The sequence below is a fragment of the Xyrauchen texanus genome, chromosome 29 (genome assembly GCF_025860055.1).
Source record: "Xyrauchen texanus isolate HMW12.3.18 chromosome 29, RBS_HiC_50CHRs, whole genome shotgun sequence".
Taxonomy (NCBI): Eukaryota; Metazoa; Chordata; class Actinopteri; order Cypriniformes; family Catostomidae; genus Xyrauchen; species Xyrauchen texanus.
Genome location: NC_068304.1, coordinates 7,625,128 through 7,652,952, shown reverse-complemented (window position 1 = coordinate 7,652,952; position 27,825 = coordinate 7,625,128). Strand labels below are relative to the sequence as shown.

The 27,825-nt window shown below is 40.2% G+C and overlaps 1 protein-coding gene across 5 annotated transcripts; it reads right to left on the bottom strand.

The window, feature by feature from the left end:
• Positions 1-153: 153 nt before the first annotated feature.
• LOC127622844 (semaphorin-6D-like) lies at positions 154-27,227 on the bottom strand. Of its 5 annotated transcripts, none has more exons than XM_052096948.1 (19): positions 26,541-27,227; positions 17,166-17,334; positions 16,808-16,919; positions 16,650-16,710; positions 14,100-14,162; positions 13,909-14,010; positions 13,650-13,740; positions 13,333-13,452; positions 12,574-12,662; positions 10,058-10,275; positions 9,292-9,423; positions 8,927-9,082; positions 7,936-8,109; positions 7,428-7,568; positions 6,974-7,051; positions 6,758-6,816; positions 5,860-5,916; positions 5,197-5,367; positions 154-4,231 (listed from the first exon to the last, which is right to left on the bottom strand). In XM_052096948.1, the coding sequence occupies exons 2-19, from the start codon at positions 17,299-17,301 to the stop codon at positions 2,940-2,942; spliced, it is 3,252 nt and encodes a 1,083-aa protein (XP_051952908.1). In that variant the 5' UTR covers positions 17,302-17,334; positions 26,541-27,227; the 3' UTR covers positions 154-2,939. The 5 variants fall into 5 exon arrangements, with proteins under 5 accessions (XP_051952908.1, XP_051952911.1, XP_051952909.1 ...); XM_052096951.1 differs by having other exon boundaries at positions 5,209-5,367; XM_052096949.1 differs by lacking the exon at positions 26,541-27,227 and adding an exon at positions 18,736-18,808.
• Between the last annotated feature and the right edge of the window lie 598 nt (positions 27,228-27,825).

Here is a 27,825-nt window from a genome sequence, read left to right as displayed (position 1 = left end):
CTGTTATTAAATCATAATCTTCCTCTTCACTGGAGATGTCAAATCTCATTAATTCGTGTATTCAATTCAAATATGACTTCTTAGATGATTCACAGCAGGTTTGATGCCAAACACCAAAGGTTCTTTGGTGTCACATGACCAATCACGGCAGAGCGAAAGAAGATCAGACAACAGAAGCTCAGACATTTTGTCTAAAATGTCCTTTTGCATTTAGAGGAAGAAATAAAACATTACTGGGATCAATGGTCATGAGGGCAAGTTAATGATGATGACATTATAATATTTAGGAGTATTAGCCCTTTAGCCAGAGAACAATGTGTTACAAAATAAGATCCGGTAAAAATAAAACAAAATCATATTATCTGTGCAGCAATATTTTAATTCAACTATACATGCCGAGTTAAAAAAGTCAACAAAAATATTCTTAAACAATGAATGTAATTATTTACACTTTCACAGTACAGCTTTACAATATCTACACATTAAAATGTTCTGGGAAAAAAGCTGTATTCCACCTGCCAATGTTTGCACAGTAATAAAAATAAAAGGTAGACCAGTCTGGTTTCTTTGCGCAGAGTATTGACTTAACGGTAAAGGCGTTAAGTCAGATTGCAGATTCATATTGCAATATACAAGGCAGCTCAACACAGGACAATTTGAATCAGAGCACAGGATCAACTCTCTCTCCTTTAATAAAACTGATCTTTACCAGGCGATGACATATCAGTTGTCAATCAGCTGCTCAAATACAATCAGAACATGTAAACAAACATGAAACTTTGGGCTTGAACAGACAAGTTCCATCTTCTCCATATACTGAAATTCCCTCAAGTAATAAAAAACAAACTGCAAATCTCTAATCATAGATTAACCCCTTTAATAACAATTTGACCCCCATGAAATGTTGAGGAATAATGTGAGCTGAAATCCAGCTTGTAGTCATTTTAGAATCATAATACATTCATTACATGGCATCATAGCAAATGATCACTTCCCAAACAAACTTAAGAATAAACGGCAATGCAGAGGAGTAATTATAATAATCTTTGTTTCCATTCATTTTACCTCTGGAACTCACTTCTGTAAATGAACAGCGTTTATCTTGACATATCTTGATCTCCCCATCCAGAGCTGTAACCACCACAGAAATCAGGAGGATGAGCATTTGGGGAGCATTCTTAATTCTCCATTCATAAAATGTTACATTTGCTCTCTCCCAATATTGGATATTTGGTTAAATCCATACAAAAACAATTTGTTTGATAATGTCCAAAACCAAAACAAATGCTTGTGATTTCAATAAGGCACACAAATACACTGATCCAGGTAAACTTGCCTTGAAAATATCCACACTTAAATAGTTGTATACAATAAAGTTATCACTGGCATCACTCTGCAGGACACACTGGTACTGCAGTGATTGCACATTTATTCTTAGTATGGAATTGAGGCCTCTATTCTTTAAGTATGTGGACTATCAGAGTGAAGCGGTCTCTTTAGCCTTGAGCCTTGTGTGTATAACTGAGATTGGGTCGCCACAGAATATGTCTCCACAGACCACCCGTTCTGAGGATGGTTTACAGGGGGGAATGTGCTGTTTGACGTTCTTTTTTTATTTTATATATATGAAACACTTGTATCTTAAACCAGCCTACGGTGGTTTTCTGGATTAAATTGGCCATTTCCATTAGTTAGGCTGGTCTGGTTTTAATGTTTTAGAGGGGTTTTGGGCACTTGCCAGCTGGTTAGGCTGGGACACCAGCTTGGCCATGGTGGGAGACCATCTAAACCAACTGAAAATATGCTTGGCAAGACTTAAACCAGCTAAGACCAGACACAACCAACTTCCAGCTGGTATAAGATGGTCTTTTCAACAGGGTTGCCAAAGACATAAGAAGCAATCTCTATGAAATGGTGTGAACCGCAATATATTTTCAATAATTCAAAGGATAAAACAATTTAGCGAGACTTTTGACTTCACTGACCCAACAGCAATGTTTGGCATGTGGGAAAGGAGAGAGGTTGATCAATAATCTGCCTTATGCCATAGCTATAAGACAACTTTATGAGATAAGATGACTTGCTGTAATTTCCTAGATCTAAGAGTAATCAAATAGAACATTGTATGTTTTACCGAAATACATGATCCTGTGCTGAGCCTGTTGGTTTAAAAGCTTGACTCAGCCTGACACGGCAAATTGCTGCATGGAACATCACACTGGAGTCCATTAAACGTCATTATCATCTACACTTAGCAGCACACATGTTGAGGGCACTTTTCCCTTGTGAGTTTTAAAATCAGTTGTCCAGGTAGGTGCCTTGGACATTTCTTTTGCACACAGAAATTACTTAATTAATATCTGGACTTCTGAATCCAAACACATCTGATGTTAATGCACCTTAAATGGGGTTTAGGTTTATAACAGCAATGACTCTAGCTTGTTCTCAGTTTACAGAACAAACAAGGACAATTAAATGCATACTGGTTAGCCCAGAGACTAATCAAACACAGACACGCAATACATTTATTTTACTCTGTCTTTTAGAGAGATATCCAGGCACAAATATCATATTTCCCAAAGAGTCTGACAGATACAGCCATGTCTCCTGTGTTTCCACACCTCACATTGACTGGGAGAACAGTGCAAGGGGAGCATTCACTCCATGAATGCTGCAGCATCTATGCAGCTTCTTTATGCTGCACATCAGCTGTGACCTTAGGTGACCCTGCCACCTCGAAGATCAAAATGTCACATGTTGCTCAAACTGAGCTTAACAAAGATAATGTCTTTGAGGAATAGCAGAACTACCCGAAGCAGAAGCGCTGGCCTCCGATTATTTTCCTTTCAAAGGAAACAGAGACTGGCACAACATATCTGTTCAGGCCAAATTCTTTTACTCCCAATGTCCGTTCATGGAGTAAAATCCTGCTGAGTATCTCAGTAACTATACTTGTTCACTGCTCTCATTTGTGCAGTTTGTGGCGCAAAGCCGTTGGGTTTGGGGGGCATATCGGGCTTTAATGATGCTGTCCGTTTGATCGAGGTTCGGGGTAAAGATCCTTGACCACTGTAGCTATTCTGCCGGGATATGGAGGGCGTCATAGCCATCGGCACCCCGTGAGAGTCTAGTCTGGTGGGTGGGGAAGGGGTTGGCGGCATGTACCCACCTCTGTTCAAGCTGGGCTGTCGGGACACAATGGCCCCACTGGGTGAATGCAGCCCTTTGGGTGGTGAAGATATAGAGTGTCGCTGAGAAGAGCTACGGTGATACCGCTGTCTCTCCAGAGTTCCCATATGACCTGTAGGAGACGTTGGTGTAGTCGGCACATCCAGTCTCTTCGTTGGGCTATTCCTGGGTAAAGAGGAAGAGGGAGAGTACAAGGAGGCTTCTCGACTTGGGACTTTGGGTGGGACCTCTGTTGGGCTTACAATGGGTTCTAACATGAGGTGCTGGCGGGTCTTGGGCACCTCCACCATAATCCCATTAGGGTTGCTCTCATTCAGGTGCTTCAAGAGGTCGTTAAGTGTGTTCCTGGCATCTACAGTGCGCCGTTGGTCTTTATGGCCCAACTTGAAACCATGTTGATCACTAATGTGGATCTTTTTCACAGCTTGAGGTCCTTCAGGGGTAGTGAAGGTGGCTCTGTTCTCATGCGTGGCATTGGGCAGTACCACAGCACTGGGGATCTGGGGGTTGCTGATGGTGGAATGAGGAGGTGGACTGGAGGGAAGGTATTGAGGGCTTTTGGGTGTCCCATGTTTTCGGGAGCTGCTAAGCTTTCCATGAGCTCTCTCCAATTGGTTCTTTATTGGGTGAAGGCCTTTCTGTTGCAACACGGGTGTGGACTCGGGGGTAGGAAGTGCTGCTAGTTCTGGTGGTTGCCCAATCAGGAGCATTGTCTTGGTGTCTCCAGTGGTTGGGACCTCCCTCCCACTGCTTAGCAGGTTGGTGTAGAGTTTGGGGGAATCCATATTGGGTTGGTACGCTTTGACAGGACTGTCAAACAGACCATTGAGCTTGGAAAAGCTACCTGTGGAATCTGTGCAAGACTGAGCGGCCTCTGCATCTTTTTGGATCTTGTGTGGAGGGCGTTGGAAGGCATCCTTATAGCAGTAGACAACCATGCCTGCAATAAATGCACCCAGCAGGAATGCGGCAAACACACAGGTGATGAGGATGTTCATGTGTACCATCTGGTTAGATTCACCTGCTTGAATTTCCCACACACCTGCAAAACACACAACCCAAAGGAAATGGTAACATGCACTTGCACAGTTGGTCACTCAAGAACTGCCTCTCAAGATGTCCTTTCCCCCAAAGGTACAATTTACAGTGATAAAAAAGCGAACAAGTTATTTGCAGTATTTTACAAGCTTTTTAAAGAAATTGCAATTTCTCTGAAAAACGATGAATAGCTAATTAGCAATAATCTACATTGACCTGCGATTGTATTGGTACAGGAGGAAAATTAGTGGGGGAACATTTTATTGCATATGGTTTGCAGTATTAGGTGAGTTAGCATGTTGTGTTTTACATGAGATTTTCCCAAAGAGAATTACGCCCGCTGTTTTTGGCTAGTAACAAAGGTATGTTTTGTTAGTGTCCGCAGATATTTGAAAGAGCTAGTCGGTTAGTAATGTTGCTCGAGAGGTGCTTAAAAGTGTTGCTTAGTGGCAAGGCCTTTGGAATATGTCCTAAAACCCAAAAGAATGGGCAAAGAAAGACAAAGATGAAAGAAAGGTCAATATCAGAAGATGTCACTAATGCAATTCAGAAAGGTTGAACAAAAGATCTCATAGGAAATTAATTTAACCAAAATATACATAAAATAAAGGTGGAGAACAAATCATAAATCACATAAATGTATGAAAAAGAGTATGGAAAATAAGAAAAATATTTATACGCTGATAGAATCTGAGTATAGCTGCTTGTATCATCTCATTACGATTTATAAACACAAGGCATTGTGCTGACCTGAATGAGGTTTCCAAGCGCACATTCATTTCTCTAGAATTGGTATCTCTTCTTTGCTAATGGAGTGTGACTGCCTGCAGAATTGCATATCATGCAATTCTGTTGAAGAATGGGCTGCTAGCAGAGATGTACACACGCTCTCAGATAATTAGCAGTGCTAATAGCAGCTATTACCCAGATTTTCATGCAGCAGCACTGAGTGCTCAGTCAAGGCCTTACCCTCCAGCACACCTGGGAAAGGCTCAACAGAATGTGATGTGGCTGGATCATCGTGGAGTACAAATGTCCGCGAGCCAAAGAGTTGGGGACTCTGTGTGGGGATGGTTTGGTGTGATTGTATGAGTTCAGTAGTCGCGGACACAGTGACTGACGAGGACGGCAACTCCATGTCTGTAGCGACAAACAAACAGTTAAGAACGGGAGCCCATGATGGGTGCAGAGTAACGATCGGGGTTAGTGCATTTTGATAGGACTGACGCAAGTCAGTTTGAACGATTAATTCAACAAGAAGATTTGGACTCAGATGTTTTGGACCATTACAGGTTGTAACGGGGGAGTACAGAGTCTCAGGTAAGCAAAATTTTATCCCAAGAGGGGGGAAAGGATGAAGACTATCTCTAATAGAATCAGGAGACGACAAAACAGTCAAGGGAGATGATAAAGCGGTAGCAGCATGTTCCATGCGAGAAAGAAAGAATGGATGAAATAATAGGCAAGCTGGTGTAGGAGATCAGGTGCCTTTCCTAATTATTAAAATGATGATGATGGTGTTATGAAGAGCACAGGAACAAAGATAGGTGGCAGCAGTTGAAAAAGGAAGTGAGGGAGATTTGGAGAATGCTGAACTCAAGGAAGGAAATCAGTGCAGTATAGGAAACTAACCAGAGGTTGGGTCGCCATGTGATTTGAAATCTGGCGCTGATGTAGTGGCCAAAAATTCTAAAGGAATTAAAGGAAAAGGAAATCAGCATAAAATAATAAAAAATTATATTTGAAATTATATAAAAATAAAACCTAAAGTTGTGTTTATTAAGATAAAAAATATGTATAAAATAGTGTTTGTTTTCCTCTGGTTAAAGATGTATCAAGGAATTGTTTACCCAAAAATAGAAAATGTTGTATTTGCTCTACAGCATGTTTTTCCAAACTAATACGCTGTTAAACACAATTAAAGACACAAATAATGTTTACACAGATCTTTTTCATATAACAACAGTTCATAGTGACTATGCCTTTCGAGCTCCAAAAACGATAAAAAAAGAAAAGTAGTCCATAAGATTTGTGCTATATTCTGAAGAATTCTTAAGACATACGATTTTGTGTGGAAAAGACAATCACTGACAATCTGAACATATGGCTAGACATCAATTACTGTACATTAAAAGTCTTGAGACTAAATATCACTGACATCAAACCTGCCATATTTGATGGGGTCATGCAGGGTCACTATGAACAGCCATTATATGGGAAAAAGCTGTGTAAAAATTCTATACAGCATATAAATTTAGAAAAACATGGTGAATAAATAATAACTGTTTTGTGTGTGTGTGTGTGTGTGTGTGTGTGTGAGAGAACTATTTATCTTACAGTTGTGTTTCTGCAATGTTCAGACCTACGCAGTATGTATATGCTTGTGTGTTTAATTGTCAAGAGACATGGTATTAGTTTAATGTTTGTGTTATGCATGTTAATTTCTCAGCTGAGAGTGTGAGGGGATTACTGATGTCAGAACTGCTAGCTAATGCTGTTTCTGTAAAGGGGCACATTTCAATGAGCTCACCATGACAATCGCCAAGGTGTGCGGTGTTGCCGTATTCAACATCTTGTTCATAACTGGTTCTACAAAAGAGGAAGAGACAATGTGGTGAATGTAAGTTCATACCTGTTACATATCTACAGTCAACCGGAAACAGCAATCGTAACCGATTTTAGCTATGTAATGGACTTTTCCATGTTAGGGAAAGAATAAATCGGAGTATGTTTGCAAATTACTTACTGGACATCTGCGGGAATGCGCTCGCAGGCTCCCTCCGACATCCACCCACAGTATGGGTCTCTAGAAGCAATGCAAGACCTGCAACAGGAAGCAAAACAACACATTAACATACCAAACAAACCATCAGAAGAGCTGGTGTTCACTTTGAGCATCATTACTGAGAAACAACGGGTTCGTGGACAGAATGACATGGCAAAAAACTTTGTCTTGTTTTCCAATAAAATATCCAAGCACCCTCAAAACAAGCTAAATTAACTTAAGAGGCAAAATTGTGTAAGATAATAAGACTATTTCTAATCTTGTAATAGTCACTCAAAATATGTCTTAAGATCTGATGCAAGTGATCTTCTTTTAGGATGCTTAGAGATTTTACTGGAAAACAATACAAAACACTGATTATGAAAATGATTTGTTGGCATGTAAAGAGTGGTTTGGTATGAAGTTCAGCACTCACTTTTGACATGAACTGTGCCGTTCGCAGCGGCTGAGAGGTATTCTGACCACACAGCTGGAAAATGCCACATAGAGGGTGTGCGTGTCTTTATCCAGGTGGAAGGACAGAATTCGCCGATCATCCTCGTTGCCGGATAAACACCTGGAGGAAGCAGAACAGAGCGAGGGAGGCGGTGAAGAATAGATAATCACATGTTATCAGATCTATCTTTCAGTCAATGCTTTCTTCAGCAGTTCTAAAGAAAGAGGACGAAAAAAGCGCACGCTGCAGGTTAAATAGAGAGAAAGTGAAAGGCTTTCACATTCAACAGATGCAATCTCATCTCAAAGGATCCAAAACTTTCATTCAGGTCGCAAAATCACATCAAATTGTGACTGAATTGTAAGTAAATGGCAAAGATTGCTTCATGAAATGACTCTGATGTCTGCAAATAAGTTTCCAACTATTTAAAGACGTCGAGAATGAGAGTGAAGATCGAAAGTGAGATAATTACGGGATGAGATCATACTTGGCTTGGTTGAAGACATCTATCTCTTCAAGTAAAATGCTGTCATTCAAAGACAGCAGAGACGTCTTTGCCAGAACTTTCAGCACGATGCCAGCCTCGGAGCCGATGAAGACCACTGTGTAATTCTTATGAGGTCCTGCTGTGTTGTCCACTGCAAGTGCTGTTAGTCTGTACCTACAAATAGGAAGAAAAACAGAGAATGGGGCCGCATTTCTGTTACAAAGAGTTTTGTCTACTGAATTACAGCAGCTTAACTTGATCAGATACAGGACAAAACATGTGGAAACCCGACACATCCATCAAGACCAGGAGCAATTAAATTAGGGTGTGCCATTTGTTTCTGGTTTATAATGTAAAACCATCACTAACTCTATCTATCTATTGGAAATGTTATAATCGTTGATCAATGTTTTCTACAATACTTATTAAACAGAATCATCATGTCCATATTGTAACTGTCATTCTGGGACAAAGTCCACATGCCAAATTCATGGAAACTAATAACTGCTACAACAAATTTAGCTGTAAATTGTACATAAATCCATTCTTATATACATTGCCACATTGAACTGAACATAGGGACGCACCAATAATTAAATTATGGGTGATTCTGATAAGCCACTAAATATGTTCATATTATGGCCACTAATCCACTTTCTTTAAATAGATGAACTCACTAAAAACTACAATTGATAGTGCTATATGTTAGAAGTGAATTCCTTTTGAATCCTTAAAGAGAAAGCACTTTTCAAGCATATTTCTATGGATATTGCTTAAAGGGATAGTGATAGATTTAACCCTTTAAAGTAAGTGCTGGAGTACAGCAAAGTATTAACTTATCCTGAATAAGCGGACACAAGCATCTGCAATGAAATATTCAAATATCAGCTGATACCAATAAATAATAATAATATTAAAAATCACTAATATTGATGGTGTATTCAGCTTCTAAATTCTTTAAGAATAATGGCACTTTGCCTGGTGTTCGTACCTGACTCTTGTTTTGGTGAACCACGGTTCATCTCCGACGGAGGGGACAGAGGCGTCCATGAGTGGGTGGGACTTGATGAACTGTAGGGTCTCATCTGGAAACTCAATGGAGTTTTTGTAAGACTCCGCTGAGACGTGTCCCGCACAGCAGCCGGGTCTGAACACACGTACGCACACATACACACACATTCAGTTCCATTTGAGGAGTGGAGGGCAAAAAGCCATGGGCCACATGCCTGTAAATCTATACCAGCCTCCATATGGCCACTGCACACACAGGTTAAATATGCAGCATGTCCAATTATCACTTGTTAATTATTAATCTGAGAATGATTAGCCTGTCATGCTCTAGTGCCATGCACCAACCTGGGCTTGGGCAGCTTCTCCTCGGGAAATGGTGTCCACACGGAATCTGCCGTCTTTTGCTCTTTGAAGCGGCCTCGGAACACTTTCTCAATGTCTGCCATCGAGAAAGCACACACTGCAGATCCTGGAATACTGAATATACCAGAAAAAGCAGAGTTAGCCCCATTCATTGTTTTCACCATGCTAATAGTACATTTTAAAACTGGAAAAGGCTGTTTTGTTGGTCTGTTTGCAGAGTCTTAGAGGAGCTCTGGCACTTTTCGGCTGAACAAGCTGAAGATCATCTCGGCCACACTAGGAGACCAGCTAGACCAGATTGAACTGGTTTAGCCAGCTAGACTAGCTAAAATAGCTTGTCCATATTAGGATTAGATTACGAGTACAAGGTAAAGAGTTTTGGCCACATTGGGAGACTAGCTTAAGACCACCTAGACCATCTTAAAACCAGCTTATTCAGAATACTTGGTCATAATAGGAGACTAGCTAGATCAGATTAAACCAGCTTGGCCTAACTGGGAGACCAACTAATCCACCTTGGCCCCAATTAAAGACGAGTTAGACCAGATTAAACCAGCTTGGCCAGACTGGGAGACCAGCTAGTCCATCTGAACACCAGCTAGACCAGATTTAACTACCTTGGCCAGACTAAGAGACCAGATATGCCACTTTAAACCAGCTAAAACCAATTAGGCTGGTTTGAGATGTTTTTTTCAGCTCAAACCAACTATTCAGAATAGATCTGGGGAAACGGGTTGCAAAACTTTACCTGTTCAACTGGGTGGTGAAAACTCCCACCACAGAAGGCACCCCGTTAATGTTGATGATGTCAGTAATGGCTTGAAGAACGTCAAAGTAGAAAAACGATTCTCCAGGAACAGAGCAGTTCAGGCGCGCCTTAACAAAAGATGTCCAGTGTTTTTCCAGCACCCGCTGGGACCCTCCCATGTCATTTTTACAGATCCGAGCAACTCTGGAGTAAACTGCCTGCAGAGAGAGAAAAATATAGAGAAAACTCAGCGTCACTATCTAAATAATAGATCTCTTCCCCAGCAGTCCAGATGAATCTAAATATACGTAAGATACACTCTTTCTCTCAGATTGAACAAAGCTGCAGTGTGCTAGAGGGCTTGAATTAGTGTACTGTAACCAGTTTAATAATTCACTACTGTAAAACCTTCTCTCAATGCAGGGTTGACTGCAATATTAACTAAAGTTAAATATGTATTAGCCTGATGTTAGGGAAAAAGTCATTATATGGGCCAATTTAAAGCAAATCCCGAGGCAATGGATGATTTGTGCATCTCAAAATAAAAGCCTATGAATACTACATTTACATACAAATCACAGCCACATTTTAGCATATATGAGATCAAATCTGAAAGCCTTAAAGGGGTCATGATATGAGGAATACAATTTTCCTTGATCTTTTTACATGTGAGAGGTCATTGTACTACACAAATATACTTTAAGTTTCAGAACTCAAAACTTCTTCCTCACTGCAAAAAGAGCATTTGTTGAAACCAAGCTGCCAAAACGACTTGTTTTCTACTTCCTCCACATTGTGACATCACACTGTGGTAGATATTTGCATTTGACCGCCTCTACAACAACCACTACTGATCAATGGCCAGTAGCGGTGAGCAGTGAGAAAGCAAGAGGAGAGAGCAGGTCAGTTAAGAGCAGAGAGACAATAATAACAGTAGTCGTTTATGATCAAGTCTTAAAGGAGAAGCAGCACCGGCTTGCTGCGTTAAGTCCAAGGTATACTTCGACTTTGAGGCAAATGCTCAGCATCTTCTTACAGTCAAACGTGAACCTGTCCATGTATACTCCATATTACTGTGTGATACACAGGCGGTTGGCACATGTGCGCTACGACTGCTATGAGATACAGATTTCTCTTCAAGTATTTAGACCCATAAAGTTGTTGTTATATTCCTTCAGACTCAAGTGCTTCAGATAGCACTTTTCTAGGCACACAAAGCGCTTTACATAGTATAGGAAGACTCTCCAAAACCACCATCAGTGTGCAGCATCCACCTAGATGATGCAACATTAGCCATAGAGCGCCAGTACACTCACCACACACCAGCTATTGATGAAGAGTAGAGTACTACAGTGATGTAGCCAATTCTAGGATGGGGATTACTAGGAGGCCATGGTAGATAAGAGCCAATGGAGTAATTTGGCCAGGAGGAGGAATCTCCTGAAGTGCTCAAGCTTACTGGTAGTGAGATTTTCTTCACACGTTCTATAGGAGGATGCTCAGTGTTTGCGTCTGACTGAAGTATACTTTGGGCTTTATGTGCTGAGACATTCACAAAAAGTACATACCGCCATGCTTTTTGGACATGGTCCCATGTTAATAAAAATATTAAATAAAAAGGTTTTCTTTTGACTTTCACCCCCCTTAAAGTACATGAACACTTAATTTTATTTATTAAAAAAATATTCCACAAAAATAAGTTTGTTGGGTTTTAAGCAATTATTAGATATTCAGTCAAAATCAAGACAAAAAGCATTTGGATCCCAGAATGCACAGTGATGTGCTCGGTGGAAACATAAATCCAAGATGGTGGACAAAGCGAGAGAAATTTAGATTATAAATATACTTTCTTATAAATATAATATTTTCATTTACATTAAATTTATGCATTTGGCAGATGCTTTTATCCAAAGCGACTTACAGAGCCCTTGTTACAGGGACAATCCCCCCGGAGGATCCTGGAGTTAAGTGCATTGCTCAAGGACACAATGGTGGTGGCTGTGGGATCGAACCAGCGACCTTCTGATTAACACTTATGTGCTTTAGACCACTATGCCACCAATACTCCCAGAGTATTGGAATACTTATAATCCATTTAATATTGAAAAGTATTGATAAAAAAAACATTTATTTTATCCAAAATGTGTGTGTGCCATGCGTATTTAGGCTCATTACAGGATTGCGTAATTTCTCTTGCGTCACCTGTATTGAAATCAGTTGCGAGTCGAATTTCCCGTGTATGAGGAGCGCTATTTGAATGATGCAGGCATTCCAAATCGGTCTCTTATGAGGCTTCATTTCAGCAAGGATGCTACCATAGAAGACAGCTGCCTATGTAGGAAGGACACTTCCAAACACTTCTTGTGGCCACTGTATATCAGTACCAGGTATTACAGTCTGACACCATCAATGTGCCATGGTACTTCCATAATACGTTTTTGTAAGAAGTGTTTTTGTGATGTTAACTTCCCCTCTCTATTTTGTTGTGTTGTGTTATGCTATGGTGTGAGTCGTACCTTCCCCAGGTTGTTATGTTCTGCTGCAATTTCTCTGAAGAAAAAGTACACGTAATCCCCGTAATCCACAGCGTGGAGGAAATGTGGCTCTGAGAAAGAGAGGAAACGAAAGCATTAGTATCACCAGAGCTGACCCCAAGTTACTTTTTGATGCTTTTTTGTTGGCTGAGTAGAGTGGGCTGACTGTTGACCTAGATTGTGCTACGGGGAGCGGGATTTCACATCAACACCCACCATTTTATACTCTCTCACATCAACCCAGTGCTTCCATAAAACATAACTAGGGGTTATAGTTCAGATGTCTACTGGGTTCAGTGGGTTTAGCAATGCTAGCATGACAGTATATATTATGGACGTAAGAAATTCTGCTATCCTGTTTATGCCGTGATATATCTGTCATGTGATTTAAAGCCTTCGCTCCAATCCTAGCCACAGAGGAGTGCTTCCAGTGTAAATAGGTTTTGGTTGGATATAATGGCTATTTAACTATCCAATGTATGATATTAGTTTTACTGTTTTAAGCCTTCCACATAAAAAAGAATAACATTATGAAATGAGATGTATCCTTAGATGTAACTTTCAATTATAAAAAAAAAGGCATTACTATATGATCAAATATTTTTCGACTGAATTTCCAGCTAAAATGACTAATGATATTAAAGTGATATAAAAATACTCCAACTGTGCTAGAACATTTAGAAGGGATGCTGCCATCCCTACCGCTATGTACGCAAAGCAAATAAGCAAGTGCTGTTGTACCTTTTAACAACTTGGAGTCGTATTTGATGGTGCGGAGTGCAGAGCCGTCCCCCATGCTACGATAGATGACGGCATCGCTGGCCAGGAAGTCTGCCACAGTAGCAGAGTACAGCTTACCATCTATAACACAAATGCAAATATGAACTTAAAACACACTCATGTAACTCATGTAACATGCGTATTTGCATTTCAGCACACGTACACGAACACTAAAGTCCTATTCACACCAAGAACGAAACGAAAAAGCGAAACGAATTGCATACGAAGGGTCCAATCACAACAAGAGCAAAACGAAAAAGCACTCTGAACTCTCATACCTGCAAACAGGGCAACGTTCGTCTGCTTGGCGTCAAACGGGCAACGGGCCAACCCGCTGATTTCTTCCCCATCAAACTCCAGGTTGTCCAACTAAATAAAATACAGTTATAGAGAGAGAAACAAAAGAGACATTGAGTCTTTATCTTTAATGCATTGTAAAACTGCTCCGATTCACATTAACCAGTCACTTATTAAGAGCAAAACAATGGAGACAGACAGAGAGACCAACACGTAGCACTTATAAACAGGGTGACTAACCCTGTAGTAGCGGCACATGGGGTTAAAACCATTTGTTCCACAGATGAACACCAGATCGTCATTTCTCGGAACCAGGACTTTAATGAAGTTATGGCACTCGTCCTGTGAGGAACACGTACAGTGAGATTTATGGATGCTTCAGTACTGTAAACAGTGACAGTAGATTTATGTTGAAAAGGTGATGGACTCACTCTATGTTTTCCCTTCATGGCGCACGTCTCTCTGTCCGCCTGTCCCGACCGCCACGTCAGCTTCTGTGGCATCACAAAATCACTGTTAGACAGTTTCTCTCCCACAAACCCTTAAACATTAACATCAACATTTAGGCACGACTTGATATATTTTCAAGGACGAGTAAAAATCATATGATTAAAAATTCTATTATATTTAAAAACAATATATCTTTTGAGATGTCGTTTGATGTATTTTGAAATATATAAAAAAAAAAATTGCAAAAACATATATATGAAAAATTTATAGCTAATATATAATGTATTAAGAGAAAAAAATATATATATATATATATATATACTGTATATGTACAGTTGAAGTCAGTATTTTACATACACCTTAGTCAAATACATTTAAACTAAGTTTTTCACAATTCCTGACATTTCATCGTAGAAATCATTCCCTGTCTTAGGTCAGTTAGGATCACTACTTTATTATAAGAATGTGAAATGTCCGAATAACAGTAGAGAGAATGATTTATTTCAGCTTTTATTTCTTTCATCACATTCCCAGTGGTTCAGAAGTTTATATACACTTTGTTAATATTTGGTATCATTGCCTTTACATTTTTGACTTGGGTCTAACTTTTTGGGTAGCTTTTCACAAGCTTCTCTCAATAAGTTGCTGAAATGTTGGCCCATTCCTTCAGACAGAACTGGTGTAACTGAGTCAGGTTTGTAGGCTTGATTGCACATGCTTTTTCAGTTCTGCCCACAACTCCTCTATCAGACTGAGGTTAGGGCTTTGTGATGGCCACTACAATACATTGACTTTGTTGTCCTTAAGCCATTTTGCCAGGAGGTACTTTGGGGTCATTGTCCATTTGGAAGACCCATTTGTGACCAAGCTTTAAAAATGTCTGATGTCTTGATATTTTGCTTCAATGTATCCACATAATTTTCCTTCTTCATGATGTCATCTATTTTGTGAAGTGCACCAATCCCTCCAGCAGCAAAGCACCCCCACAACATGATGCTGCAACCCACCCGCTTCATGGTTGGGATGGTGTTCTACGGCTTGCAGGCCTCACTCTTTTTCATCCAAACATAACAATGGTCATTATGTCCAAAAAGTTATATTTTTATTTCATCCAAAAAGTAAGATCTTTGTCCCATGTGCACTTGCAAACTGTAGTCTGTCTTTTTTATGGCGGTTTTGGGTGTAATTTTGGCCCTGGGTGCCGAAATTATGGCTTGACATAACACAAACCTGCATCTCGACCAAATGGGAGATGAAGATTTCCAAGTTTCCAAGTTAGAAGTGCGACATAAAGTGTCATTCCGTTACATGTTCCCCAGTTGAAAGTTGGAAATTTTGACTCTGATTTGAACGGAACGCTTCATGAATAATCACAGCAACAACAATACAGAGCATCGTGGCTTTCACCCAGGAGCGAACATTTGGGGAGACACACAAAGATCCCCCATTTAGCCTCAACAGACTGTAGGGGCAAGTGCTGTTAGCGAGCACCTATGAAGGCTGGAACGGTACACGAGGGGGTGGGTGGTATCTCCTGTTAAGCCGACTTCTATTTGAAAATGTACGGTTCAGACAGTCACTAAAAAAACTGGTGCGAGCTTACTAAGATTACTACGGTAACCTGAAGGAAGAACAGACAGACGCGGGTCGAGCACATTCTTTCAGAGTTTAGCGAATCTTCACATAATGACAAAATATGATGCATTATATTTTGATTATGCAATATTTTGTACATCTTGTAACAGATTATTTTATAGCAGCCTATAATAATGAATAGATGATGGAACGACAAAACACAATGCAGCAGCCAAAGACGTTTATCAGGCATATTATTATATATACAGTTATGTACATGTCATTGCCCCTCAATTAGTCGGAATACTCGAGTAGACAAAATTACCAAATTGCCATCCCTAGTTTATACTTGTGTACTATTGTTTGTACATATGTATGTGGTACCTTCAGGCATTTGTAAACTGCTCCCAAGGATAAGGTCTTGGCTGATATCTTTTGATTTTCCCATGATGTCAAGCAAAGATGCACTTTAAAGTTTAAAGGTGGGTCTTAAAATACTGTAGATCCACAGGTTCCTCTCCAAATGACTCCAATTATCCGACCAGAAGCTAATTGGTTAATTGCCTAAAGGCTTGACATAATTTTCTGGAATTTTCCAAGCTTAAAGGCACAGTTCACTTAGTGTGTAAACTTCTTATTTATTTGTTTATTTTTTGCCATATGAGTGTCCACACTAAAATTGGTAATGCTATTGAAAACTACAAATATCACAGCCAATCAAAATACATATGATATTAAACATAAAGCTATGTTGAGCGATATTTTGGACTAATGAGAATTTGCTGTGGACGGAGCCACCTAGCAACTGTTGCCATGTTTGTGGCTAGTTAGGGCAGAAACACTCATTAACATGAAAGAGATAGGATGTATCGCTTGATGCTTTATTGCATCACACCTGGTTACGACATGTCATTCTACAGAGTGCTTTAGTCATAAAGTGATTTGTGTTAACTCACCCTGTACGGGATAATCTCGTTCCTGTAAGACTCTCTCAGACTCACTAAATAAACCTGGTCCCTGCAAGAGAGAAAAACAGTTTAGACTACACTAACACCTGCACAATTCTCCTAAATCCTACCCTAACCACACTGCACACACTTCAGTGCTGACTTACCTGCCCGCAATGAACAACGTATCATGTATCTGTGTCATGAGCTGAAAGTCCAGTCTGTGCTGAGATTCGTTGCCGGAGGGACGTCCTCTGAACACCGGGTACTGCCGAGCATCTGCAGAACAATCAGATGCACCATTATTCAGTTTTGGTGTCAGCAGAGATCGATGTTGGTATTGATCGCCTATGGCAACTGCATGTTAATTAGTTGAATATGGAATACAAAACATTAAAATGTAACGCTTTACAAGTCATACACTATAGAAAAGTGTTTAGATGTCATAAGATAGCATTGTGTAAGGGACAGGGCGAAAAGTGTTTATGAACTGATAATCAATTGTACATGTCTGCTGGCTCTTACAGTTTGTGTCCACGATGTCCAGCGGGATGTTGTCCTCAGGAAAGCTCACAGCCTCCAGGTGGGTACCTGCCAGCAGCAGCAGTAGCAGCAGGTCAATCGACAGTTCTCTCCACCCCATCGCTGGCACAGAGGACATACACCTCCTGTACTGCACTGATGTAGATGTTACCTGAAACACACACATACGGACATCAACATATATTTCAGGCACTTTTATAACTAATTCCTCGTGCAGGACCTCTGTCGGGAGTTCAGTGTTTATATACAGGTTCACTCTCAACCGATCATTCAGTGTGTGTGTGCATTTGGCAGCCAATACCCATGATTGAAAATCTGTCCCTGACTGGAAGGTCAAAAAACAGACAGAGGGGATAGAGATCGAGCGCTTGTGAATCCAGGAAGGCGGAAACACACATTGAGCTGCTGGCATACCCACCATTATACACTTTCATATGTTTGCACTGTATTCATGGATGCAATCTATGTGTCATTAACTCTTATGAAAAGTTGAGATTGACTTTACTGGTTTTATGCTTGGTGTTCAAGAGGGCCCAGTAATAATAGTAATAATATAATAATAGACATTTGAAAATAACCTCTTATTTTTCTTCAAATTTCCTAAATATATTAATCTGACCATATCAAAACCCAGTTTTCTTATGTCTTTAATGCTTTAACCAATTATAAAGCTAGTATACAAGTAAAGTTATCCATTACAGTAGTGTTTTACTTTTCTGTTTGGGAAAAGTAGGCTAATCTACACGCTGTGTGCTCTTAAACGTTGACAAAATGAACCTTTAGCACATATAAGTATGTTTTTTTGAGCTACTAAAATGGGCTTATCAAAATAAGATATCAAATCAAAACTGAAATAACAATTTTTGATTGTTGGCTTTAAATCCATGTGTGTTAGCTTTAAGGCTAATCTATATGCTAGTGTGCTCCCAAAAGTTTAACAGATATAACCATTAAAAATGTACAGCCTTTCTCTTTTAGGAAAACTGACCTTAAATATTAATGACATCATCTTGTCCACATGGGGGTAAACATATTTTGTCCAATTAAATGCTATATAAATTTTGGATGACCCTCCCCTTAAGGCTAGCTAGTTCTAAAAAACAGTAACAAGAAGCAAATCATGGTTCATGGCAGTGACGTAACATTAAGCCTATTCACTAATTAAAATCAGGTGGGTCAAACCCTTTGATGTGTCCAGCCCCTACTTCCTGTTTCGACAGGAAATATGTCAACAGAGAAAGAAACCTGCGCCCGTCATGCCATTTCATGGGGTCTTTAAATGTGTGTTTGGGTTGAGTAATTGAGTTCGACTGTGTTTGCTGTGCCTGGAAAACAGGAAGTCTGAAAGTATAACAGAGGGAAATATTTTCCAGAGGTCTGCGTGCTATGGTTGGGGCCGTGTCCTGGAGAGACAATCATCTGTGCGTATTAATGAGCTATGTAAAGTCAAATATTTATAAAGATACAAATTATTCATGCCAGCAAAGCCTGAACGGATATAAACAATTTACATGGAGACAACAAACATCTTGGCAGAGAGAGAGAGACAGACCTGAAACACTTCCTGAATGCTTTCTCACCACAGCTTGCACAAATACAGTATTGACATTTATGCAATTAGCGGCTTGGCACACCTGCTCCCACACTGTAAAATGCATATGCTGCATTGATCAGTTCTCAGTTGATTAGTTTAATGGGAAGTGGCTTGAGGAAGTTCTCCAACTGAAATGTCCACAGTCCTGAGACCAAGCGAGATGCTCTGCTGCTGCTTCCATAGACCCCATTATACAATTTGTCTGCAAGGAAACCTGGGCTGTCCTGCTTTACCATGATGTGATCAACAGTGGTGGCTCTTTCTCAAGCAATCTAATGAAAAGAGTGTAGATGAGAGAAGACAAAAGGAGAAAAGAATAAATGAGATGAGAGTAGAGTAGAACAGTCGAGATGAGATGGAGAGACAAGATGAGAATAGAGCAAATGTGAAGAGACAGGAAGAGAAGATATGAGAAAAGAATAGAGGTGACATGACGAGAAGATGAGACAAACAGAGGCAAGAGTAGAACAGATGAGATGGAAAAAGGGGAAGAGAACAGACAACATGAGGAGAGACAAGTTAGATAAGACCAGAAGAGACTAGAATAGAGGAGACAATACGAGGAGATGAGAAAATAAGAATATATCAAACAGGAGAAAAGACATGATAAGACACAAAGAGACAAATTGAGACTACAACATTTGAAACACATCAAGAGAGATGAGATGAGACAAGACAAGAAAGTGATATGGTGAGACTAAATGAGACAAAGGTAAATCAGAAAAGATTAGAAAACAAGAGGAGAGATAAGGTGAGACAAGACCAGAAGGAGAATAATTCGACAAGGAGATAAGAGTAGAAGAGATGAAATGAGAAAAGAGGAGAATGTAAAAGATGAGAAAAGTAAAGTCGAAATGAGATAAGAGAAGTAGAGACAAAATGAGACTAGAATAGACAGGACAAGCAGAGAGACAACATGAGATTAGACGAGGAGAACAGAAAAGACGAGAAGAGATGAGATTAGATAAAACAACAATAGAAGACATGAGAAAACAACAGGCAAGACGGAATAAGATGCTATGAGGAAAGAAGCAGGTGAGGTGAGGCAAGATAAAAAGAGAGACTAGACGAGAAAATAAGACAATGGAACAGATGAGAAAAGAATGAGAGACTAGATGAGATAAGACAAGAAGAGGCAAAATGAGAACAGACAAGACCAGACGAGAGACAACGTGAGATGAGAAAGGGGGAATCGAACAAACGAGGAGAGAAGCCGAGACAAGATGAGATAAGACTAGAACAGAAGAAATGAGACTAAAACAGACAAGACGAGATAAGACACAATGAGAAGGTGAGACAAGATAAAAAGATAGGCTGGATGAGACAAGTAGAGAAGAGTAGAAGAGACGAGATGTAAAAAGAGAATAGACCAGGTGAAAAAGAGGCAAAAAGAGATAATAATAAGACGAGACGACATTGACCACGTATACAAGTACTTAAGAAAATGGTTTATGCCAATGTTTTTGCAGAAAGTGCCATTCTGAAAAGTTGTTTAGCTTATGATGCTTAAGGGATTCATAGAAAGCGGTGTAACACACCTGGGTTTCTTCAAGAGAATGTGCTTAATGTGGTCATGTAAACATTTAAGCAGCGGTGTTACAGTTTTTTAAGGAGTGCACATGTGCATGACATGAACAGACAGGATAATAAATGTCAAAGGATAGAGTTCAGCAACAAGTCGACACAGTGGAAAGAATTAAACATTTCTGGGAGTAAAGTGGGAAAAGCACAAACACAATAAACTTTACGCATTTATAAACACCAATGTAAAATATCGACCATCCTCACATTTGTGTATATGCGCTTGTCCCGGAGTTTGACTTAAGAGGAAAACCCCACTATTGCAGAGCAATTCCGCTGTAGGTTATGATGTAAAGTTAAGGAAACAAGCAACTCTGGAATATCTTAAAATAAAGCGAAGCAATGAGAATAAAATAGCGAAGTCTTGCTCGGATGCCATGTTTGTTATTTACACAAGCGTTGTGGGGAAATTACATTGCTGTGAAGAAAGCTGCTTACTTACCACGCGAAAGTATTCGGCAGTAAAGAGTACGCTGCTTATACAGTGTATTTAAACGGGAAAGCCCCTTTCTTGCAATATGCAACTTTCTGGGGTCCATGTAAACGTAGTCACAATAAGAAGAGAACAGGAGAGGAGAGAATAGGTGACACAAGGTTGTCTATTTCCTTGTGCGCTTGAGATATTAAAAGCTTTTATGTTTGGACACTTCATGGAAGAGAAAGGGTCCAAAATATGCCGATCATAATACACTTCCAAATGAATTTATTTTCAAAAGAGCATCCTTGATCCATGCATGACTGCACACATCAGCAGAATGGCTTTATCGGAGGAGCCGGGAAACACAGTATGGATTAAGCAGTGTGTACAACAGGAGCCCCGGTTTAATACGGCACTGAGAGTCTAATCACAGCTTCACAGAGCCATATCATGTCCTCCGCCTCAATATTATCCAAGAAATAAAGAGGGATATTTCCAACACCCTGGAATAATTTCATTGTCACTGACAGAAATTCCTCTCAAGCTTTATTCATAATTAACAGAAACACCACAGGGAGCTACACACACGCTACAGTACCACAATAATTGCGGCATCCAGAAAAAAAGGCCAGGATTGGGCAACGAGAGCAGAGAGAAACCTAATGCAAAACAGAAACAAAGGACATACAAAGGTCAGCCGTCTTGAATTACTTTTCAATATACGGCGAGCGCAACATGTTTTCTATTGAATGCCTTGGGTTTGGTTTTCCATTCTTGCCCTCCGGTGTATGAGTCCGGACAGGCCCTGCAAGGAGAGAGAGCGGCTAGTCACGCAACATGTTAGTGTTTAGCTGCTCCCAGCTACTCTCATAACAGCCTCGCAATCACGCACTGGCTGATGTTTTTGGCTGCGTTTCCCGGGCTGGAGTTAGAGAGAGGCTGGAATATTGGCAAGCTGCTTGAATTGGCAGGTTGTTCCAGTCAGATTGCCTGCAGGAGCAGATCCACCCTGCACCCACCCGCAAGCACTTGGGAGTCCAGCTGCAGGAAATGTGACAATAAGGGCCAAAAGAAGAAAGCTGATCATGACGTTGAGGGACTTGCTGTGGTTTTAGTTAATGTTAGGAAATAAACACTGCCCGTGGACTTGTTCAATGACGAGATCTGCTCGGTTAGTTTTATGCATCCCGATGCAGGGGAGAATTATGTCACATAACTGTTAGGTTGTACTGTATTTCAATCCGCAAGTTCACTGCAGTTTAACACAAAGCCTGCAGATCTGCCTGAGGCCTGATACCAAGAAAGCGGGTGAATGAGTGAGAGAATAAAAGCTGTAAAATGATAGATGATTTATGATCAGTCCCAAACGGAATCTGTGGACCTTTTCGACATTTTCTGTGTTTAATTTTTTGGGGGATGGACAATTTGTGGAATGTATTTAAACACTTTTTTCAACTAAGTTGAGAGTACTATCTTAGTGGCTGCTGTAAGCACTAATAACTTAGCGAAAGGATTTAATTAATAAATATACAATTGGTAGAAGATGTGTACAATTTTATTAAATCTGCACGTATTCGTATGGGCCTGGTTATGATCTTGAAAATGGCTAAATATTGATTTCTCAACTGTTTGACATGTGGTCTCAACTACCTTAATCGGTGAAAAATTTGTTTGAAATCTTCCAGAAATTTGTCGGAAATCTGTGTGTGCAGATTCTGTATTGGCCTGGTTATGATCTTAAAAATGGACTAATATGGATTTCTCAGCAGTTTTGATATTTGGATGATATTTGGCCATTTTGATCAGCCAATAACTTTGCCAAAGTATAATTGGCTGCTCCATCCACGAAATTGGGCCTAACAACTTGCAAAGTCAAAACGATACTTTTTAAAACATCTCCTTTAACAAATAACAAATACATTCACAAGACACACATATTTAATAGTATTCAAAAAAGTAGACTCCATAGTAACGGCTCTCGACATATTTCATGTCGCACATACAGTAATAACCTGTGGTTCGGTGAGCAAGTGAGTCATCAAAGCCATTTCAGTGAGGAAGTGAATTGATTCAGTCCATGGCTCATGTGAGCGATTCAGTCTTATTCGATCTTTTAAACTGATTCATTCAAAATAACTGCACCAATAGAGTGATTCATTTTGTGAAATAAGCTACACATTTTGCTGTATGTTAATTTTTTCATGCAGTCAGCGATGTCAATGCAACATAATTTTCTGTTGACTCTTTATGGTGAAATGATATATGTATATCAGCCATTATATTGTATCAGTCACCATGCGCTCTCTATATAAGCATTTGCCATTAAAAATATAAATAAATTGGTTAACTACTAATTCCAATTTGTGCGGTTTGAGTCTGAGCAGAGACTAACGCTGAGATTACAACTCTCCCACACCAGAGGATTGAAATCATAAAGTTGTTTACAGCAGGAATACAGCTGAGAAGTCACAACTTGTTGCTCCAAATTACCACCCCACCTGTGCAACTCAACTCCCCGCCCCCACTCTCCCAAATCCCTTTCTTGCAGGTGTGTGTGAAGGGAACAATAGACAGAATCAGGGTCCATGCAGTCCGGAGCACTGCAGAGACCTCCATGCTTTAAAGGTTAAATCAGTTACTCAAGCCTGACCGAGGCTGAACAGAAGACAGAAGCACTGCCATGGGCTTAGTGGGCACAATGTGGCCAGCTGTTGCAACTGGCTTTATTCGTACACCTACAAACACTAACTAAACTAAACTACTGAAGCTGCTTCACAGTGAAGTTTAAGAAGAGGTTGATGTTATCAGGCTCTCTCTGAAAGAAGGTTGACAGGTTCAACAGAGATAAAGAGGAGAAGATGTGAGGGGTGGCGGCACAGACTGTTGCGGTCTGTGTTTATAATATTTCACAGAGATAGTCACCAGATCACTGAATGATGACTTTAAACTCATAATTCAGTGACACATGTCCATGAAACACAAATGAACAAAAACATGCATTAAGAGAAATGCAGGAGTGTTTTAACAGGGTGAGAAGTAACATCATCAGTTTGACGGATTAGAAATTAACTACAGGGGTTACATCACATATAAGAAAGTAACATTTGTGGTTTATTCGTTTACTTGCGATAATATCAATGAATAATGGATTCGTAAAAAAAGGACCCACAAAATTGGGCCAGTGTATAGGTTTGCCATAATTGTAAAACACACAGTTGCTGGGTTTCCATCCAAAACGTTTCGTATTTTAAGCGCATTTCTAAAAATTAGACTTGAGAAAATACGAATTGTTGCACTTTTCCATCCACTCCGTAAAAACATTTATCACGAGGGAGCCGCTTCGTCATGATGGAGCAGCTGTATGACTTCTACCTGCTTTGGGGACAGTTTTATTTGCGAGATTGAAGTATCTCATTTTATTAAATGCATCCACGAGACACCACAGAATAAGTGTAATATTTGATATAACGTTAGCTGAAATAGCTGCAATGCCCACACACCGCCAGTCTCTGCATACCTGGGAGCGACCGCTCTCAAAACTGTTCTGGCGGATTGTGAGGACCCACTTTATCGACCAGCTGTGTGTTAAACACTTCCGAATGACAAGTACTATGTTCAAAGAATTGTGAGCCAAGGTTGGAACTTTCGGTGGGCTAGTCACATCAAGCTATCGCACACTCATAACACATGCATGAATGGTCAAATCACATCATTGTGGGGCCTAGGTAGCTCAGCGAGTATTGGCGCTGACTCCGGGGTGTTGTGAGTGACTCCATCCAGGTCTCCTAAGCAACCATATTGGCCCGGATTCACATGGGGTAACCTCCTTGTGGTCGCGATTAGTGGTTCTCGCTCTCAATGGGGCACGTGTTAAGTTGTGCATGGGTCGCGGAGAGAAGCATGAGCCTCCACATGCTGCGAGTCTCCGCGGTGTCATGCACAACAAGCCACATGATAAGATGTGTGGATTGGCGGTCTCAGACGCGGAGACAACAGAGACTTGTCCACCACCACCCGGATTGAGGTGAGTAACCACGCCACCACGAGGACCTACAAAGTAGTGGGAATTGGGCATCCAAATTGGGAGAAAGGGGGATAAAAAAAAAAAAAAACATTGTTGTCGTCATTTTACTAATAAACTGTTTCCATCATCTTAATGCACATTTTAGCTACTGCAAAACTCTAGAAAATTCACCTCATCGAAGTGCATTACATTGAGAATTTAGAACGTTTATTCGCATATCAAGCCTTTCCATTAAGGATTTCAAATGCGCAATATCAAAATGTGCATAAAAATAGTTGGATGGAAACCCATCTAATGCTTGATGTTTTTAGCTTTGTTATCTTCTGTTTTATGCATTTGCATAACTAAAATGGGGTGTGGGTGTTGTAGTTTTTGGAAGAAGTAAATTTGTCAGCAATACACATACAAGATTATGTATCCATGAACAAAATGTAAAGAGTTGTCAATGTTTCTATAAGTTTTAAAACCTTTGTACTTAACACCAGTTTACACTGTTCATGGATAGTTGATTCATATGGGATTATCATATCAAAGTTTGAGTAGCAAAGCGGGAAAAAAAACTGTTAGCCTACGGAAATGCATTACACATTCAATATGGCGTAAATTTGGGCACAAATATAACACTCGTCGTTCTCCCCTGCTTCTGATGGACTCAATATTCTGACACAAGTAACATTCCTCATTTACAGTACAACGAACAATAAGTGACAGTGCTAAAAAGAGCCAAATGCCTCAAAAGTCTGGGCTATATGTGGGCTGTCAATCAATAACCAACCTCATTCCGCTTTGCTGCATGTGTATGTTTATCACAGCGCGAAAGTCTTTCAACAATTTCTCTCCTTGCGCTTCAGAGCGGAGGGAGGAAAACCGGACCTAAACGCTTTCTTTGTACGGGCCATGCGAATCAATGCATTCACGCTGGATCCGTGGCGAATCTCTTGAGTTGGCAGTAAATGCATAAAGACAACAGAGAGCCGTGAGAGGCGCAGGAGTGTTGGGTCGGTAATGGGCTCTGCTGGGAAATTGATTCTGTTAATGCATGACCGCAGGCTTCAAAACCAACAACACAAACTCCCTCCCTCTCCGGACGGACTCTACAACCCTTTAAATTGTTTAAAACATGAATATAATCATTATTAGGCAACTGATATCTATTAGCAATATTGTTGCACGCATAAAAGACCGTATCAGTTTTAACGACATGCAACTTCTTGCATGGAAGGCAAAGGTTAATTCAATGAATTTATGGCACTAAATCTTTTTACGCCAGTACCTACTTTAATTGCTCACCATTATGGGACAGACAGATGTGCATTATGCCGAATAAATCAAACGAATTGATTTAATCTGTCCCATCTGTCTCGTTTATAACATTAAAATACACAAACTATACTATTGGGATATGGAATAGCCTACGTAAATCAGATTCCAGCTTTGTTTTTGATTATTCTACAGCATTTCCATATAGCCTATTTGTATAAACCTTGTATTTTTAGATTTTTTTTTTAATCTGATACAGACAAAATAAATAAAATACAGGCAATATATAAAACATTGTTTTGCACCTTTTTTGCACATTTAGAAGACGATGTGACAGTTCCACGCTTCTTTTTTTTCTTCTTCATTAATTTCCTACATACTATCAGTCACCTCAATCAAACGGACACCAGTAGTTATGAATTAACAGTGTGACATCACATTTCCATACAAGAGTGATAGAAGGGAAACCAGAAAACATACCTGAAATTTCCCCAAACGAGCATGTAGACTAAGATGCTCTCAGCTCCGCGTTATATTCCAATATAGTGTTTCACGCTATTAAATCCAGTGGAGATTAGACAGCACGTGTGCAGCCCGGTCCATCAACCCAGAAGATCCCCATGTGTTTGTGTTATCCGAACCACGCAAAACAATTCCGGGAGCCAGCGGGACTCGTCCAGCTTGTCCTTGCAGGCTCTGGATGGGCTTTGTGATCTTCAAAAGCGCACCGATCAAATAGCACCAAGACCCTCCTCCCTCTCCTCTACTACTACTACTACCACCATCCCCCAGTCATTCACTTCACCAAGACCAAACCAAATAAAACCAGTAAATAATTAGCTCACGAGTTCTCAGAATGAAGAACTTGCGCGCGACGTACAGTATAAACGCTCAATCCAAATCGGCGTGAACGGGCAACAGGGCGAATAAAAATAGCTCCGTTTCTATTTTTGCGCTGCACCTAGAACACTTCTGATGTTTGGGGAATTTTTTTCTCGTCGATTCTTTATCACTCTGCAATTTGTACAGGCTCGGACACTCCTAACGATGCATTTCCGCCGCAAAAATCATCTCACCTCATCCGAAATTCTCTTTACGCTATTTGACTGTGTGTGAAGCTTAAAGTGTCTCTCGCACTGTCTATCTATGCCGAGCGGGGGAAAACAAACTAATGCACGGCAAAGGGTGTAACTCGACCCATCCGAAGTCTATACATCAGCAGAACCAACCACAGCACAGATCCCTCCCAATCCCACCCCCTCTCCCTAGTAGAAGTGTTTTTTGGCTGCTCTCCCTTGCTCGTCTGTTTTTTTCCCTCTAGCCAGAGCAAGAGTGTGTGTGTGTGTGTGTGTGTGTGTGTGTGTATGTGTGAGCGTGTATTTATCACTTTGTGGGGACCAAATGTCCCCATAAGGATAGTAAAACCCGAAATTTTTGACCTTGTGGGGACATTTTGTCGGTCCCCATGAGGAAAACAGCTTATAAATCATACTAAATTATGTTTTTTGAAAATGTAAAAATGCAGAAAGTTTTCAGTGAGGGTTAGGTTTAGGGGTAGGGTTAGGTTTAGGGGATAGAATATAAAGTTTGTACAGTATAAAAACCATTATGTCTATGGAAAGTCCCCATAAAACATGGAAACACAACATATGTGTGTGTGTGTGTGTGTGTGTGTGTGTGTGTGTGTGTGTGTGTGTGTGTGTGTGTGTGTGTGTGTGTATAGAAATAAACATCCACAATGTATATGAACGCTTCTGCAATGTAA